Source organism: Helianthus annuus, chromosome 4 (genome assembly GCF_002127325.2).
Source record: "Helianthus annuus cultivar XRQ/B chromosome 4, HanXRQr2.0-SUNRISE, whole genome shotgun sequence".
NCBI classification, from domain to species: Eukaryota; Viridiplantae; Streptophyta; class Magnoliopsida; order Asterales; family Asteraceae; genus Helianthus; species Helianthus annuus.
In genome coordinates this window covers 183,110,432-183,127,271 of record NC_035436.2, presented here as the reverse complement: position 1 = coordinate 183,127,271, position 16,840 = coordinate 183,110,432, and the positions used below count along the sequence as shown (strand labels likewise).

The following is a 16,840-nucleotide window of genomic DNA, read 5'->3' as shown; positions in this document are numbered from 1 at the left end:
TTTTGGTCATTTTAAATAGGGTTAACTGAGAAAATCTAACTGAGTTAGTAATTTGGACTCAAATGGTTAAAAAAAGTGGCTATAGGGACTCAGATCATTAAACATTTTAATTTTGAACTCAAGTGGTTAAAACCCTCAAAACACAGGGATTCAAAAAGTAATTTACCCTATAATTTTATAATTTTTACATTTTTTTGTTATCTTTATGTCTATTTTTATTAAAAAACAGTAGCACAAATATAAGTTTTAGTTTCCACTCCAAAAAAGTATTCAAATCACGTGTCGGATTTTTAAAATTATTTTTAAGCTAATAAATTAATATTTATCTTACGTAAACACATAACACGAATGATGTGAAATGTAAATGCTTGGGGCTTCTTCACTTTCACCATAAGCTTTTTGAGAAAAAATATCCAATTTAATGCTTTCAAGCAACTTCAAATCAAAACAACAAAGGCTCCTCAACTTATAAAACCCCCAAACTTATCTCCACAACTTCCCTCCTCAATTACAAAAGTCTTGACTCTTGAGTTTAATTTTCCAATTTATTCACGCCTATTTGATCGATCGATTCTAAAAAGTTCAGCATTATTTCTACATATTTCTTAAGTTTTTTTCATTCGAATACGGGTTTTCGAGTGCAAGTACAATGAAATTTAAGCTCAAGCCTTGTAACGGTACGTAACATCACCATTCATTCTCCTTTTAGTTTGGTTTCTTGCTAGTTTTGTATTTGAATTACGATGCAACTTTTAACATCAACTACTAACTTAACTATATATATTGAAAATATGTTGGTACTTTAAATTGGATAAGGGATATTACCCTCTCTAAACCTTTGTAATTTTATAAGAGTTAATTACTGTTTTTGTCCCTGTGGTTTGTCAAAAATCACTATTTCAGTCAATTAGTTTAAAAATTGCGATTTCAGTCCCTGTGGTTTCACTTTCGTAACCATTTCAGTCCCTGTGGTTTCACTTTCGTAACCATTTCAATCCATTTATTCTGTAAGTACAGGGACTGAAATGGTTACGAGGTGGACTGAAATGGTTACGAAAGTGAAACCACAGGGACTGAAATCGCAATTTTTAAACTAATGGACTGAAATAATGATTTTTGACAAACCACAGGGACAAAAACAGTAATTAACTCTATATATAATCAACCAAACTTTTGAAAATCAAGTACATCATTTTCTGAAATTAAAATATCATATTTATCAAGTATATTAATATTTTGATAAATAGGTGAATAGAAATTAAAAAGCTTTAAGAAAAATTAGTTGATGTTTTAAAGTCTATAGGGTATATATAAAAACAAGAAAATTTAGAGAATAATACAAAAAATAGTTTTGTATTTAATCAACAATCAAAATCTTTATAATAATCTCAAAAAATAATAACGAGTTTGAATAACTTTTAAACCATAATCAATATAGAAAGACAAAATTGTCAAGTAAAACATTTGTATATTTGATATTGTAGAGTTTAGAGGAATATACAATAAAATTCTACACATGCTTAACTCCATAGTTTTCCTCCATTAGAGTAATTTTGATAGTTACTAATAATTACAAAAATGTCATCGCGTGTTTTTATCTTTTCCTTCAGTTCATACGTTTTGTACATTAACTTTATTTGTATTTGATCTTTTGCCATAAAATTCTACACATGCTTAACTCCATAGTTTTCCTCGAGAACTCAAAAAAATCTAGATTCTGAGCGACATAAAAAATTGGACTCAAAATTGGGGTTAAGGGGAAATGCATTAAAACAAAAGATCTTAGTCCTAGATCTAAGGCTTAAACTTGAGACCTCTACATTATTATTTTGAGATAGTTTTTTCCATTCCACTACAAACACATTTACGTATAACAAATGAATGCATATACTAAATATATAATTTAATATGTATATAAAATCTTTCAGCCCCTATAAAAGTTTGGACCTGGGGCGACGACACAAGTTGACTGGCCCAATAGCCGGCCCTGCCTAAGACTATGTGGTCTAGGTCACAGATTACAATGCGTCAGGTTTAGGACCAATTTTAATAATATTAGTCTTATACCTGGTTGTAAAATTATGTTATATACACGACCCAGTACTCGTTGGGTATATGTTTGGTAATTTCCTGGCGCGTACTAAGTATACCCGTTAGATTTTTAGAAATACTTAGTTGGGTTTACGAAATACTTTTTTTTCTGATCATTCTAATTTTTATATAACTTTATATTCTTAAGGAATATTTGATTTTAATAATCACAACTATTTGTCATTGGCCGACAACAATCCCAGCTTCAAAAATAACCACATACAGTCCCAACTATTGATATATTGGCCACTAATGGACCCTGACTAACAGAAGCCTAAAGTCGTTAGTCTTCGGTCAGCGGAAAACTGTTTTTGGCCAGAAAAAGGTTTCTAAAGATCCGATCCAAGGTTACAAAGAGTTTTGGGACGAAAATGTAGAGTTTTACGGCAAAAAAATTGAGTTTTCCGACCAAAAAGAAGTTTTCCGGCGAAAAAGGAGTTTTTCGACGACTTCAGTAATTGAGGCTTTTAGTAGAAAAAAGTTCCTAAAGGTCCGTAATAAGGTTACAAAGAGGTTTGAAACGAAAATGTTAAGTTATCCGACCAAAAACATTTTTTCGACGACCGGAGACTAACGGAGTTAGGATTCTGTTAGTCAGGGTACATTGAAGGCCAATATGTTAATAGTTGGGACTACCAATGGTTATTTTTAAGGTTTGGACTGTTGACGACCAACGGTGAATAGTTGAGATTATTAAAATCCAATATTTCTATTCTTAACAACAAAAATAAATTATAACATGATTACACACCAGCCATTTTTGCTATAAAGTATGAAATCTTTAATAAATGTAAAGTTTATGTTAATATAAATATGAGTTATTATATTTTAATAATCCTAAGTTTCATCTGTTGGCCGATAATCATCTCAACTTTAAAAATTCTCTCCAACGATCCCAACTTGTAAGAGTTTGACCTCCACCGATCCTTTTCAAACTGTAGGTGCACTTAATTCAATTAATAAGGCTACAGGTGCACTTGAGTCTATTAAGGAGACCAAATTCTTATATGTTATAAAAAGATCAATGAAGGCCAAATTTTTACAAGTTGGGATCGTTGTAGGGAATTTTTAAAATTGAGATTATTATCGGCCAACAGGTGAAACTTTGGATTATTAAAATCCAATAACCCTATAAATATCGAAAGATAAGTTAATACTTCATATAAAAATATAGATAATTTATAAAATACAAGGAACATTTTCACATAATAAAACTATCAGAAATTATCACTACTAACTAAAATTTTCAAAAACTATGTATATATATCGGGTATATGATCGGGCTGAGTATCACACAATTTCTTTCAAAACTAATCTCATATCCATACCCGATACCCGTCCCATTACCCACCCTGAATGTTTTGTGTTTCGGGTTTACCCATCGAGTTTAAGCTCGATTGCCATCTCTACATAGGGTATCAAGTTGTGTAGAAAATGTCTATCTCCCTCTCTAGTTAAGGGTTCAAATCCCACAATAGACACATGTGTCAATTTAGAAATAAGATTAAAGGATAAAGTATGTTTTTTTATCCTTCTCTAGATTTATAACTGTAGTTTATTATTGTTATTAGGGATGAGCATAGTACCATACCGGTACCAAAAGTTCCTATCCTGAAAATAAAAAAAAATGGGTACCGGTATCAAAAGTGCTTAATAAGACACAATATTTGAAGGTAAAAAGTGGGTAAAATAGTGTACCATACCGAAAGTACCGACCCTGACAAACGCCAAAATTAGGTCCCGAAATTCGATCGGTACGGTATGATTCGAAGGTCAAAAGTGACTAAAATGTCCGTACCATACCGAACCGAAAGTACCAATTCCAAAAAAAATGCCAAAAATAAGTAGCAAATTGATACGGAAATTTATTGGAAAAGAGTACTAATTGCTACTCCTTATCCCTAACTGTCATAGCACTAAAAATTAGAAAATTGCATATATGTTGTAGCGAATTACCTAGGCGTATAAGAGGACATCATATACTTTTTATAGGAAAATTACAATTATTGTACCGTAAATTGACTAAATAAAAATTTGTATTAATGCAATCTTGGATTCACATGCTTTTATATATATAATCACAATCATGAAATTTCGAAAATTGTCAGTGTCAAAATCTGGCTTTAGATGATGAAATTTGGGTCCTAGAGTTTGGTTTGTTACTTTGTTTATGTGTATATTTTGACTTGTGACTCTACGTTAAATACATTTTCTTGCACACTTGTATTATCTAGTTACTCTAATTATATGTTTGGAGATTTAAATCATGTAAACCTAAATAATGAAATAATGAAATAATGATACGGTACTTTTTATAATTTGACCAGTCACTTATAAACATGATATTATCTTATATATAGTATTTCCTTATTATTTCCAACATTTATTTACTTCTTATCATTTTTGTAGCTGCCAAACACAGCCCAACAAGTTCACTGGAAATAGATGTTCGTGAAGAGTATGCTAATGCGTTTAGAACACAATCCTACATTGACTTTTGGACTCGAGTCCTTGACTTGGCCCATGGTGGTTCAACCATAAACCAAACCGTTAGCTCCGTTGCTGCAGCCCGGCTCCCGTCCTATCGACTATTTGCCGAAAACCTACTCGACCCCGATCAACCCACGGTCACCCGAATCCTTACCTTGGCTAAACACAAAACCGAAAACCACTCCCTCTTGTCCGATTACTTCTCCGAAACCGCCAACGCTTTCCTTGTTTGTGGGTCCCTTTTACAAGATATCGACCGTTTGCGAACCAAATACCGGTCTTTAAAAACCGCTTTAAAGTCTATGGAAACTACGAAAGTATCATTCGTAGGAAGTTGTCCGATTATAGAAGCTCGGTTAGCCGACTTCTCTAACGCGTTTAACCCGTTTATGATCCCCACATCTTCTCCTCGCGGAGTTCAATCGGTTCAAGCTGCATGCTTTAACTTACTTAAACGGCTTGAGCTGAGCCGCGACAAGGCTCAAGCCAAGCTCAAAAGGATCAACAATATTAAACACGGCTCAGCCGTTACTCTAGTGGCTTTAACTGTTTCTGTTACTGTGATCATCGTGACTCACGCTCTCGCGGCTCTTGTGGCTGCTCCCGGGATTATAGTTGCATCAATGGAGTTCGGTTCGAGTGGTAAGCTGGCTAAGTTGTATGCTCAGCTTGATGTCGCGGCTAAGGGGACATATATATTAAATCGTGATCTAGACACGGTGAGCCGATTAGTGGCTCGGCTAAGTGATGAGCTTGAGCATATGCAAACATCAACCAAGTTTTGGCTCAAGAGAGGACACAAACGGGTTCAAAGTATCGAAGAATTCGGTCGACAACTGAAGAAAGATGATACAAGCTTTCGCGAACAACTTGACGAGTTAGAGGAGCATTTGTACTTGTGTTTCATGACCATCAATCGAGCAAGAAACCTCGTTATCAAGGAGATTTCAGGTTCTAGTTCGGTTTCATGATTCAATAACTTACTATCTTTATATAATTTCTTGTTCATTTCGTAACCATAGTATTTGATACCGTATCATACTTGAAATTTCCTACATAAAACAATTTACTTACTTACAAAACATTAACATGGTTGTGCAAACTTTGTGAAGTGGAATGATATGATTTCTTAAAATATAAGTAGAAACTTAGTAAATGTTTATGAAATTTTCAGTTATAATGATTGTTTTGATTCAAAATATCAAATACAATGGTGACAAGAGTAATATTAATACTCTCTTGCTCTAGTAAATTCTTGCTAATATCAATAAGAATTTAAAAGGTACAAACTTAACTATAGTTAAATGATAGTTTGTATGTATATATCTCACACAGTTAAATATAGACTAGAACATCATTCGGTAACGATGTTTGAAGAAGCGTCATGAAAAATGATAAATGAAGTCTCTCTGTCAACGGATACAAGAAGATCAATCAAGACTAACTATATAACACAATAGAAGGAACAAAGGGAATACAACATCAAAGTAAAGGAAACATAAGAATAACACTTGGTGTGTTTGGAAAATTTAAGGCATTTGATGATGGCTTTGCTAGCCTTAGATTGTATATATGTTAATTAACTTATTATATGTACACATGTATTATTATTTATTATGTTATTTGAATATGGTTGTTTGTCATTAACAGTTTGCTAGAGCTACACTTCAATTTAACCAATGAATAGAGGAAAATATGGAGATAATTGGAATTCAAGCTGAAAACACATTACTCATTTAAGTGCTTTTTACATTTTTCTTGCTACTTACATATATCTTCGACTCTTCGAGTGTCTTTACGCAAGCCCACACTCCAGTTGATTGACGGGTTGATCATAAACCCTCCGTATTCATTGCATTTTGATTTATAGAGATCGAAGTTTGTAGACGTTTAAGAATTATAAGTTGTAGGTTCTAGATGAATTCCAAACGCATACCTCAACTTCGTAAGTTAATTGCTGCTATGCACTACTTCAACTTTTCTTTTACATGGAAGAGATTGGCGATTTTAAGAAAGAAAACTAGATACAGAATGATCTGCAAGAGTAAACGGTATCTAATTTCTAACTCCTAAAAAGAAAACCAAAATGTATCTATTTGTCAAGTTAAATGTTTAAAAAGGTGAATCTGTGGCTAGCTAGTCGTTTTGGTTTAAACGATCACCCTTTCGGATATGGATTTGGCAGCCTTGGTTAAAGCCTTCAATCTTCTACATGATTTCATATGGGTGTGAAGTTTCTCAGGATTGAACTTCCTCCCACATTGCCTGCATCAATAATATGACAATTTGACAATGTTAATGCCGGACAAAAGTACAAGAATTTTGAAATTCAGCTCACTGTTCTTTGTATGTTAAAAGTTAAGAATCAAACTTACGAGCAATAAGGGCCATTGACAAACTTATAAGCATCTGGGATTGTCTTTTTGTTATTGGAGTGACCCATGTTATGACTCGTCTTCGATCCCTCCTTCCTGCAAGAAGGTATACAACTGATCATGTGTTTCTAAATTGTTCGAATTCAGAAGAACACAAAATGACCCAAAAGAGGTTAAAGAAAGAAGAAGATAAGAATGATTCAACTTTCCTGGAGTTTTACCTGTTATCTTTTTGTTCCTCTAAAGTAGTCCAATGACCTCTTGAAACCTTCTCCGACCCCCCAAGTTTGTCCTTTTTTACCACTTGACCAATATTTTTTTGGTTAGCAGAAGATACATTCATCATAGAAGCCGTACCATCTTTTCTTTTGATTACTGTCATAGCCGAGTCATTGGTGTCCACAATCCCACAAGTGATCAAGTTCAAAAACATATGAGTCGCTCCTGAGCCCGAGTAACTACTGCTTTTCTCAAACGAGTAGTTTGAAGAACGGGGCACCTTGGAACTACTTGTTTCTTTCTGGCTGCCACATTTCTTGATGTTATCATCATTCTTGATTTTGTTCAAATAAGTTTCCAATAAGGCATCAACTTCAGTTTTCTTTTGGCTTTGTACTTCTTCATGTTTAGTTGTGTCAACAAAGTGGTAATCTTCTAGTTGCTTTGTCGTGTCTTCAGTGGAGGTCTCGGAGCCAAATGAAGGCGATTCGATCTCAAATGAAGTTTTCGTTGATGAGTTGATTGAATTATCTTGAGATTGATCTTTTGCTATGTGGATTTTGGGAACTTTGACATCAACCTTGAATGGGGGCGAGGTTGACTTTGTTTTGGAGCCATCTTTCTCACTATATGAACTAAAATCTGCATTGGAACATTAAACATAAAAATTCCAAGAACTTGGAATACTATTAAAGCTTGGATGGGTTCAAAGCAATTCTAGTATGGATAACTAGCTCATGTAATTTCAACCAATTTTTATTGTTTTTTCTGCTTTTAACCCCCTTGAAGATCACATGCCTAGCTCATACTGCGTTTTACTTAATCTCATTAGTTAGCAGGATATTTGGAGGGTCCGTGTGTTTAACCTTAAAGTCGATCACGTCACAAAATAGTATCCCTATTTTGACTTAAACCCATCCTTTACTCAACGAGACTATTTCGACATCTATTTTTGGAATAATAATTGAACGCCTAAAGGAAACTGAAAATTACCATTGGTGAAGGTGATGGAGGGAATTTCTGAACCTTTAAGGACATATTCATTATCAGAAATTGGGGTAATAAGATCTTCATCTAGTAGGTCTTGCCACACATATCCAGCCTTATATTTCCTGTAACAATCACATCAACTTTCATCAATCTCTACTATAAATAACAGTTTATATTCATTCCATCATGCATGCATGATCCATACTGAATGAGAAAAACAAACTTAATAATGTGATTATCGAATTTAAAGAAAAATGAGAGAAAAAAAAAACCTCTTGTATGACCAAGCAAAACTCTCAGGCATGTCTTTCCCCCTTAGTTCAGATAACCATCTCTTAACATCTTCATTAGTCACATATTCCAAAAATATCAAATATTGCAAAACAAAAATAAAAAAAAAAGTTTTGGATATACATTTATACAACTACTGACCTCTAAGGCGAACCCCGGTTCGTGAGAAATGATGCACACGAATGAGATGTGGATGCTCAATAAGTCCTTTACGACTAAGAAAATAAACTATGTGAATTTTCCTCATTTCACCACCACCACCACCACCACCGGCACCGATACTAGCTTTGTCCTCCATTAGTTTTCTACAAAGGAAAATGGAAATGGAAGACAAGCTAGCAGGCAAACATAAAGTTGTTCTTTTTAGGCAAACATCACTAATGACAGATAGTTCTTTAACTATCTACTTCTAGTTCTACCAAGTGAAAGAAATCAATAATATAATAAAACTACAGACAAAATCTTTGTCTGGCCGGCCTGCACTACTAAATGACAAAAGACAACAAGAATTTCTTTCTTTTATCGATATTTAATTCTATATAATATATAACAAGACCAAAACAATTTGCATGAATATAATATATGCAGGCCTCCCTTACACACATCATATTTTATGGTTTTGTACTATTGGGATATACAAATCATAAACTTTTATAAAAATATTCAATAGAATCATCGGTTTTCGCAATTACCTGAAATCAAGTTCTTGTTGAAATGAGAAAGAATTTAACTAAGTAGACTGGGTCATTTATAAAACATCGATCAAGAACACGATAAACTTGATCATCTTAACGTTGATCACGAAAGAGAAGAATGATCAATGATAAAGAATTGGTATACTCGGATCATACTAGAGAAAGAAATAGGGGTATATGTGTAATTTTACATGGTTTTGAAGCTCAAAAAATGGGTGACTCCCCGAGAAGTTTTATCTGAATTCCCGTGATATAGTTTTGTTACATATATTCAGCTTTTGACCAATTTTAGTTACCTTAAAAACCACAAAAGCTTCTTTTTTATTTCTTTTTATGTTGTGATCACTTCTATTTTTGCTTAATTGATGTGTTTCTAACAGTTTATATAATCCCAAAGAGAGAATAATGGAGACAATTATTGGCGTAATTAAAGGGCAGTTTGATTTTTTCAAGTCTTTAAAGCCTTTTTATTTGTTTATTATTGAAAGTGGTGACAGTTTTCTTTGTCCCGATAAGGTGGTTATTGGTTCTAAAAGAACGAACATTTTTCTCTTCATACATTATAATACATATAATGTGATAAAAATATTTCAAGATTACTCTTTTTTTAACCATAAGTAACTAGATTATTCGCATGCGCGTTGCGGCGATACATTATCATGGGCATTCGATTGGTATATAACATGGTTCGTGACAGTACTGTGTTACAACACATGCACTCGTTATAGAAATAAACACGTGTTTTATATTGACCGGAAACTATAAAAATGAACATCGGTTCTAGCACCAATATTTTTTGAATGGTTTCTACTGGTTCAAATCATCACATATTGGTACCGACATTAATTTATCATCGCAAACAGAGTTGTGTAAATGAAAATTATCAAAACCGAAAAGCATAAAAATGAATATAGGTATCGGTGTTCAGTAGGGTATGATAGTGTTACGGTGCCAGCTTATCGAAAGCAAAAACAATAAAAATAAATACCGAAGTTGTTTGGTTAGTTTCGATTTGGTTCACTATGGCTAGGGCAAAAATCCGTTACCAAACAGGACACAATAAAAATGAATACATGTACAAGTACTAATGTTGTTTGGTACACTAAACAATATAAATAATTACCGGTAGCGTTACATATATTGTTCGATTTGGTACGATAGCGACATAGTATCTGTTTTTCAATAAAATTTATACCATAATGTAGAAAAAAACACAAACATAGAACGTAAGTTATTAGAAAAATAATAAGATTACTATTTACTGATTAATAGTATTATTATATTTAAAAATTAAAAGAATTACATGAAAAAATTAATCACTATTCATGCCCACTTTATCTTAATAATTATAATATAATTATAATTATAATTATAATTATAATAACCCATCACATGAGATTACAATTTTTAATTTTGCGCCACAGCTTTTCTTATTCTTTTCTCTAATCACAAAGGTTAATTGACATTTAAATTAGGGAAATTGGAAGTTAATAATCATAATTATGACCGATCGGCTAATAATAATCAGTGACACTTCTAACTTTTACTTTCATTGCAAATAACAATCCAAATAGCATAATCATAATAGATTTATACATGATTTCTATTGGAAAAATGAGTGAAAATGAGTGTATTTTCAATAAATGTTATATGTAATTTCTCAAACTTTGAGTGCTAATGTTGTAGGTATGATATTGGGCCAACCCCAATCAAACCTAAGTAACCCAATCAACAAACTACTAAAAGAAGGATTGGTCCAATTTAGCCCATTATGATAAGGCCCATTAGGGTTTTGGTTTCCCTCTCTATAAATAAAGGAGCAAGCCCTTCACTTTCAAGGATACTGTTTGTTTGTATCTCAGAGACATCTTTCTCTCTCTCTCTCTCTAGAACACAAGTTCTCAAGTTCTCTCTCTCTCTCTTTCTCTCTCTACATAATAGTGAGGCTAGGGGTGTTCAGAAAAACCAAAAGCTGAAGAAAAAAAACGTAAATCAAACCGTAATCGTAACCAAAAAAACGACTTGAATAATGAATTCGGTGTTTGATTTGGTTTTTAACTGTGAAGGGGTAAGGTCCTGGAGGACCTCAGGAAGAACAACCAGTAATTATCACCAGTATCTTCGGCCATTACAGAACCGATTACATGTTCATAGATCTAGGAAGCTCGATGGATATAATCTATGAACAGTGTTTCAAGCAGCTCGATCCAGAAGACAAAGCACGTCTAGAGCCAGTCGATTTTCCTCTCACTGGATTTTGTAACGAAGCTGTATTTCCATTAGGACAAATTGCATTCCCTGTGACACTGTCAGATGGCGAGCATTCGCGCACAGTCACAGTAAATTTCATGGTCATGCCAGCAACATCGCGCCACGATGTTTTGCTAGGAAGAAGATCACAAAGAGAATTCAGCATGATTACTTCTATTCCACATGCCGCTTGCGGGTTTCCAACGGAAACTGGAGTAGCAATTCTGTATTCAAGTAAGGAGGTTATGTATGTGGATGATGAGCCACTAGCGAAAGTGGCCAAACCCTCAGCACCAAATGAGCCAGAAAAATGGGTCCTCAATGAAGAATATCCAGGACAGACAATCTTACTAGGGCACGCCATCTCACCAGCAATACGAATACAATTGAAGGAATTGCTTTCGAACAATAAAGACATATTCGCCTGGTGCCCAGCAGATATGACTCAAGTTCCGCGAGAAATAGCGTAACACTGTCTAAATGTCAAACCCTCAGCAGAGCCTGTTGCACAGGGAAGACGTAGTCCCAGCGCAGAAAAAGCGGAAGCAATGAACGAACAGGTCACAAAATTGCTCAAGGCCGGAATCCTGCGCGAAATACAGTACCATACCTGGGTCACTAACCCAGTCATGGTTCAAAAACACAACGGTGGGTGGAGAATGTGCGTCGACTTCAAAGACCTGAATAAAGGGTGCCCAAAAGATTGCTACGCGCTTCAAGAAATCGACAAAAAAGTTGACTCTTTGGCATCCTTCCGATGGAAGTGTTTTCTCGACTGTTACAAAGGCTACCATCAGGTCCTAATGAAAGAGGAAGATGAAGACAAGACAGCCTTCCGAACCGATAAAGGTATCTTTTGCTACACAAAAATGCCCTTCGGGTTGCGCAATGCTGGAGCTACTTACCAAAGGTTGATGGATACGATTTTTGGAGAAGACATCGGGAAAACTGTCGAAGTGTACATGGATGACCTCGTCATCATGAGCCACGAAGAGGAAACTATGCTCGAAAATATTCAGCGTACGTTCAATTCATTACGCAACGTCAACTTAAAGCTCAACCCAACAAAATGTTCCTTTGGGATGGAAGAAGGAAAATTTCTGGGTTTCATAGTAACAAGGGACGGCTTTAAAGTTAACCCGGAAAAGGTGCAAGCCATCCAGCTAATGCCATCACCTTCAACGATAAAAGAGATGCAAAGACTCGTGGGAAGATTAGCAGCTTAAACAGATTCTTGGCAAATCACGTTGCGAAGTCTTATCCGTTCATTAGTACGCTGCGCAACTGCGCTAAGAAAACCCACTTCCAGTGGACACCAGAAGCGGAAACAGCCTTCAAACAAATGAAAGAATGTTTAATTCAGCTGCCAACACTAATAACACCACGAGAAAAAGAGCCGCTAATCTTATATTTATCACGCTGCAGAAGTAGTGGTTGGCGCAGTACTAATGGTGGAACGAGAAAACATTCAGACCCCAATATATTATATCAGCAAGATGCTCACCGGCCGAGAGACGCGTTATTCGATGATAGAAAAATTGGTCCTTGCTCTCGTACATGCATCACGACGCCTACGCCGGTATTTCTCTGGTCATGTAATTACAGTTCTCACCAACTACCACTTAGGGCAAATTCTATCCAAACCTGATGTTGCGGGGCGATTAGCCAAGTGGGCTATTGAGCAGGGAGGGTACAATATCCTATATAGACCGCGACCAGCAATCAACGGGCAAGTTTTAGCAGACTTTTCCACAAAAGTTCCCGTCGACAAAATACAGGAATGTGAAGCAATCCAAAACCCTGTTCCCGTCTTCGACGATAGGTTATGGACTCTGCACACAGATGGAGCTTCTAATGATGACGGGGCAGGCGCGGGTCTCCGATTGGTCAGACGAACACGAACTTACATATGCGATACGCCTGGATTTTCGGAGCACGAACAATGAAGCAGAATACGAAGCATTTCTAGCAGGCCTTCGTTTAGCGCTTAAAATGGGAGTGAAAAACCTCGAAGCTAACGTTGACTCAAAACTGGTGGCTGAGCAAGTTAATGGGTACTACGATGCGAAAGGTGAAGCTATGGCGTTATATTTGGAACAAGCGCGGATGTTAATCAGCCAATTCTAAACGTTCAAAATAAATCATATAAACAGAAGCGAAAACAAACACGCAGATGCACTAAGCAAATTGGCTGCCACCAGCTTCAAGCACCTAGCAAAAGAAGTACGCATCGAGGTATTGTCCAATCCTTCTGTTCCTCTCAAACAAGTAAATGTCATAGAGATCGGCAACCCATCCTGGATATCCCCGATCATTATGTACCTACAACATGGCAAACTCACGGAAGGAAAGGCAGAAGCTAGGAAACTCCAGAACAAGGCAATAAACTATGAGATGGTGGACGGGATTCTGTACCGAAAATCGTTCATGGGACCACTCATGCGCTGTGTTGACAAAACAGACGCGCAATACTTAGTCAGCGAAATCCATGAAGGCTTATGTGGGATACACGCCCGTCCACGCATGGTAGTAGCTAAGCTTATGAGCGCAGGCTACTATTAGCCAGGGATGCACGTGGACGTGGTAGAATTATTAAGAAAGTGCGCAGCCTGTCAACATCACGCGCCAAAAATGTAACGCCCTGCGTTTTCAAACATCCTACATTTAGAAACCTTACGTGAAATTCTATCTTTGGAAATCTTGTGTTCTTATAACCATTCTTTCATCGTAATCGTTGTAAAATACGGAACTTGCTTCGTAAATAAAACTTGTACACTACACTTTTTACCTAGTTAAATCATGTTTTATTTCATATTTCACCTTGTTACAAGTTAGGGGAAACATTGTTGCATATTATTACACAACTTAATTAACAAAATTACTCATTATAATGTTTTAAAAAAATAAAAAAAATAAAGAAATATGGCAGCCCAATTCAGCAAAATTCAGCCCCATATAGTTGGGTTTTGTGGGCTAGTTTCAAGGTGTAACCCCTTCTAAACACTTCCAAAGCCCAACCCATTGAAACCCTAATCCTTCCCCCTATAAATACCACTTATAACCAGCCTCCCTACCACTTTTGCAACCCTAAAAACTCACAAAACATCCACCAAACCGTAGCTGAAAGCAAGGGTTCGAGTAGATTGACACCCCTTCACGAAAATGAGCATAACTCACTCAATTCTTATCCGATTCACTCGATTCTTTTTCCTACTTGCTTGTATAATCATGGGGTTCGATTCCTAGACTTCTCCTTGGAGAAATCAGACCTGGAAATGCCCCGAAATAGTCCATAAACTTTCTGTTTGTTTTTATGTTCATCAAAAACTTGTTTAAACCTATGCAACTTGTGTCTAACACATCTCATACCTATGTCCTAATGCTTACAACTTATCCCATGGTTGGTTAAGCTTAAAAACAAGGTTGAGACATTTAAAATCAGAGGATTAAACCTCATAAACTTGGTGTTTTGTTTAGGGTTTTTAACCCACAAGTCATGTCAAACTTTGTCTTTGATACATGAGTGATTATGGAACAACTTGGGTTGTCCAAACATACAATCCTCACATGATTTGATGATTTCTCTTAGTTAGTGTGTATATTTCTTATTCTTTATTGTATGTTCATGACCCTCCTTGGTTGTTTTTTTTACATCAAGTGTAGTGGTGAACACATAGAGGTGCCTAAATGGAAGACTTGATCTTCCTACCTCCTACATGACTTCTATGACATTTAGAGGTACCAAAATGAAGATTTTAATCTTCTACCTCATGCTTGAACTATTGGACATATATTATATAACCTAAATATATTATTCGAATAATCGAATCTTTGATGATGAACTAGTGTTCATATGTCGGGGTACTAGATTACATCATCCTAGACTATGATAACTTGTCACGATTCTAATGGAACCTTGTTCCATGAAAACATCTAAACTCCTTCGAGTTTCCTAGTGTCAAGAACAAGCATCATATGTACTAAATGATTATTTTCCATGTTATCCTCATATCTTATTTTTATGTTGTTTTAAACACCGAATCTCGACTCTAAACATACTTGAACCTTAACCCTTATACATTCGGACTCTAAATCTCTACTCGTCAACAATTGGATAATCGGAAAACATATGCAAACTTTGTGAGTATACTCGTACTTTTCCCCTTTTTACTTTTACTACTTTTGGGGTGTAACGTGTTTACCTATTGAAACTTACACATGAACTTTTGTCTAAACACATGAACATTCCTATAACATGCTTGTATATGTGATGGCTTGATACTTTAAATTTGGGTGATTCTTATGTGTTGAACTTATCATTAACTTCGTACGAGCCAAACCTTGACATATGTAGCGCTATAGGATTAACGACCCGCCTCTACTGAAACTTTGGTTATGTCATGAGCAAGTTGCGTTTTCTTGGTTTGATATGTTAGACACATGCCATGTTTAAATGTTTATCTTGAATCACATGCTTGCTATGAGGAATTGTTCAAACTTATCTTTTGCTATGTACGTATCAAACTTGTATACTCGCCTTTGCTTTTGCATTGAACTTTATTTTAAACATGTTACAGGTTGAGGACGATGATGCTATGAAATGAAGTAGCGTTGATGCCTAGATACACATATAGACGTTAGGGTTTAAAATGTTGTATCAAAATTTTGTTATGTTATCATGTTGTTTTGTTAAACTTGTCGTATTTGAATTTCTTGTAATGTTGACTATTTGAAGTTATGAAATGAAATGAAATTTGGATTTTCTAAATATTGTCACAAATAGCGTTATGATGTCTCTAGCAATCTTCACACTTCGTCTCATCCCGATGTTTCCGCCATTGGTTGGGGTGTGACAGATTGGTATCAGAGCCATAACTATAGGGAATTAGGAAAAGTAGGAATGCTTTAGCCTAGTCTATAGTTTTAGAACCTTATTCGTATGCTTTGCTTGGACTACTACATGATACTTTATTTGTTACTTATTTATGCTCTTTTAAACATGTATGTTACTCATGTGTAATATTCGACATGTTATTCTTACGCATTAATGCTTGTTTTATTATGTGTTAACACTTGTTTCGTTGTTCGATTCTTTATGTGTTATTCTTGACATATTTCTCTATGTGTTAATACTTGTTTTATTTCATTATTTAAGTATCATCCTTGATATGCTTTCTTATGTGTTTATACTTGTTTGTGTATCTCCTTCGACATACACTTCCCTCATGCATTTTACTCGATTATTCTAAATCCGACAACACTCATATTGTACAAATGAGACGAATTCACCAAAATAGGCGTGAAACCCACAATTTGGTGAACGACTCTCAATCTACCTATTCTTTTTTTTTTTACACGAGATATCGCGATTAAGCTAGGAGTGAAATCCACATCTTAATGGTAAATCTCAAATTTCAAGTTCTAGTGGACCCTCGCCAA

The 16,840-nt window shown here is 35.3% G+C and overlaps 2 protein-coding genes across 2 annotated transcripts; one reads left to right on the top strand and one right to left on the bottom strand.

Moving 5' to 3' along the window:
• Nucleotides 1–504: 504 nt before the first annotated feature.
• Nucleotides 505–6,228, top strand: LOC110937303 (UPF0496 protein At3g49070). The gene is made up of 3 exons (XM_022179700.2): nt 505–677; nt 4,501–5,532; nt 5,917–6,228. Exons 1-3 carry the CDS (start codon nt 650–652, stop codon nt 5,967–5,969), a joined length of 1,113 nt encoding a protein of 370 aa, XP_022035392.1. The 5' UTR covers nt 505–649; the 3' UTR covers nt 5,970–6,228.
• Nucleotides 6,229–6,514: 286 nt separating this feature from the next.
• Nucleotides 6,515–8,759, bottom strand: LOC110937302 (protein UPSTREAM OF FLC). The gene is made up of 6 exons (XM_022179699.2): nt 8,598–8,759; nt 8,438–8,507; nt 8,169–8,287; nt 7,178–7,817; nt 6,957–7,052; nt 6,515–6,846 (listed from the first exon to the last, which is right to left on the bottom strand). The coding sequence occupies exons 1-6, from the start codon at nt 8,752–8,754 to the stop codon at nt 6,732–6,734; spliced, it is 1,197 nt and encodes a 398-aa protein (XP_022035391.1). The 5' UTR covers nt 8,755–8,759; the 3' UTR covers nt 6,515–6,731.
• Between the last annotated feature and the right edge of the window lie 8,081 nt (nt 8,760–16,840).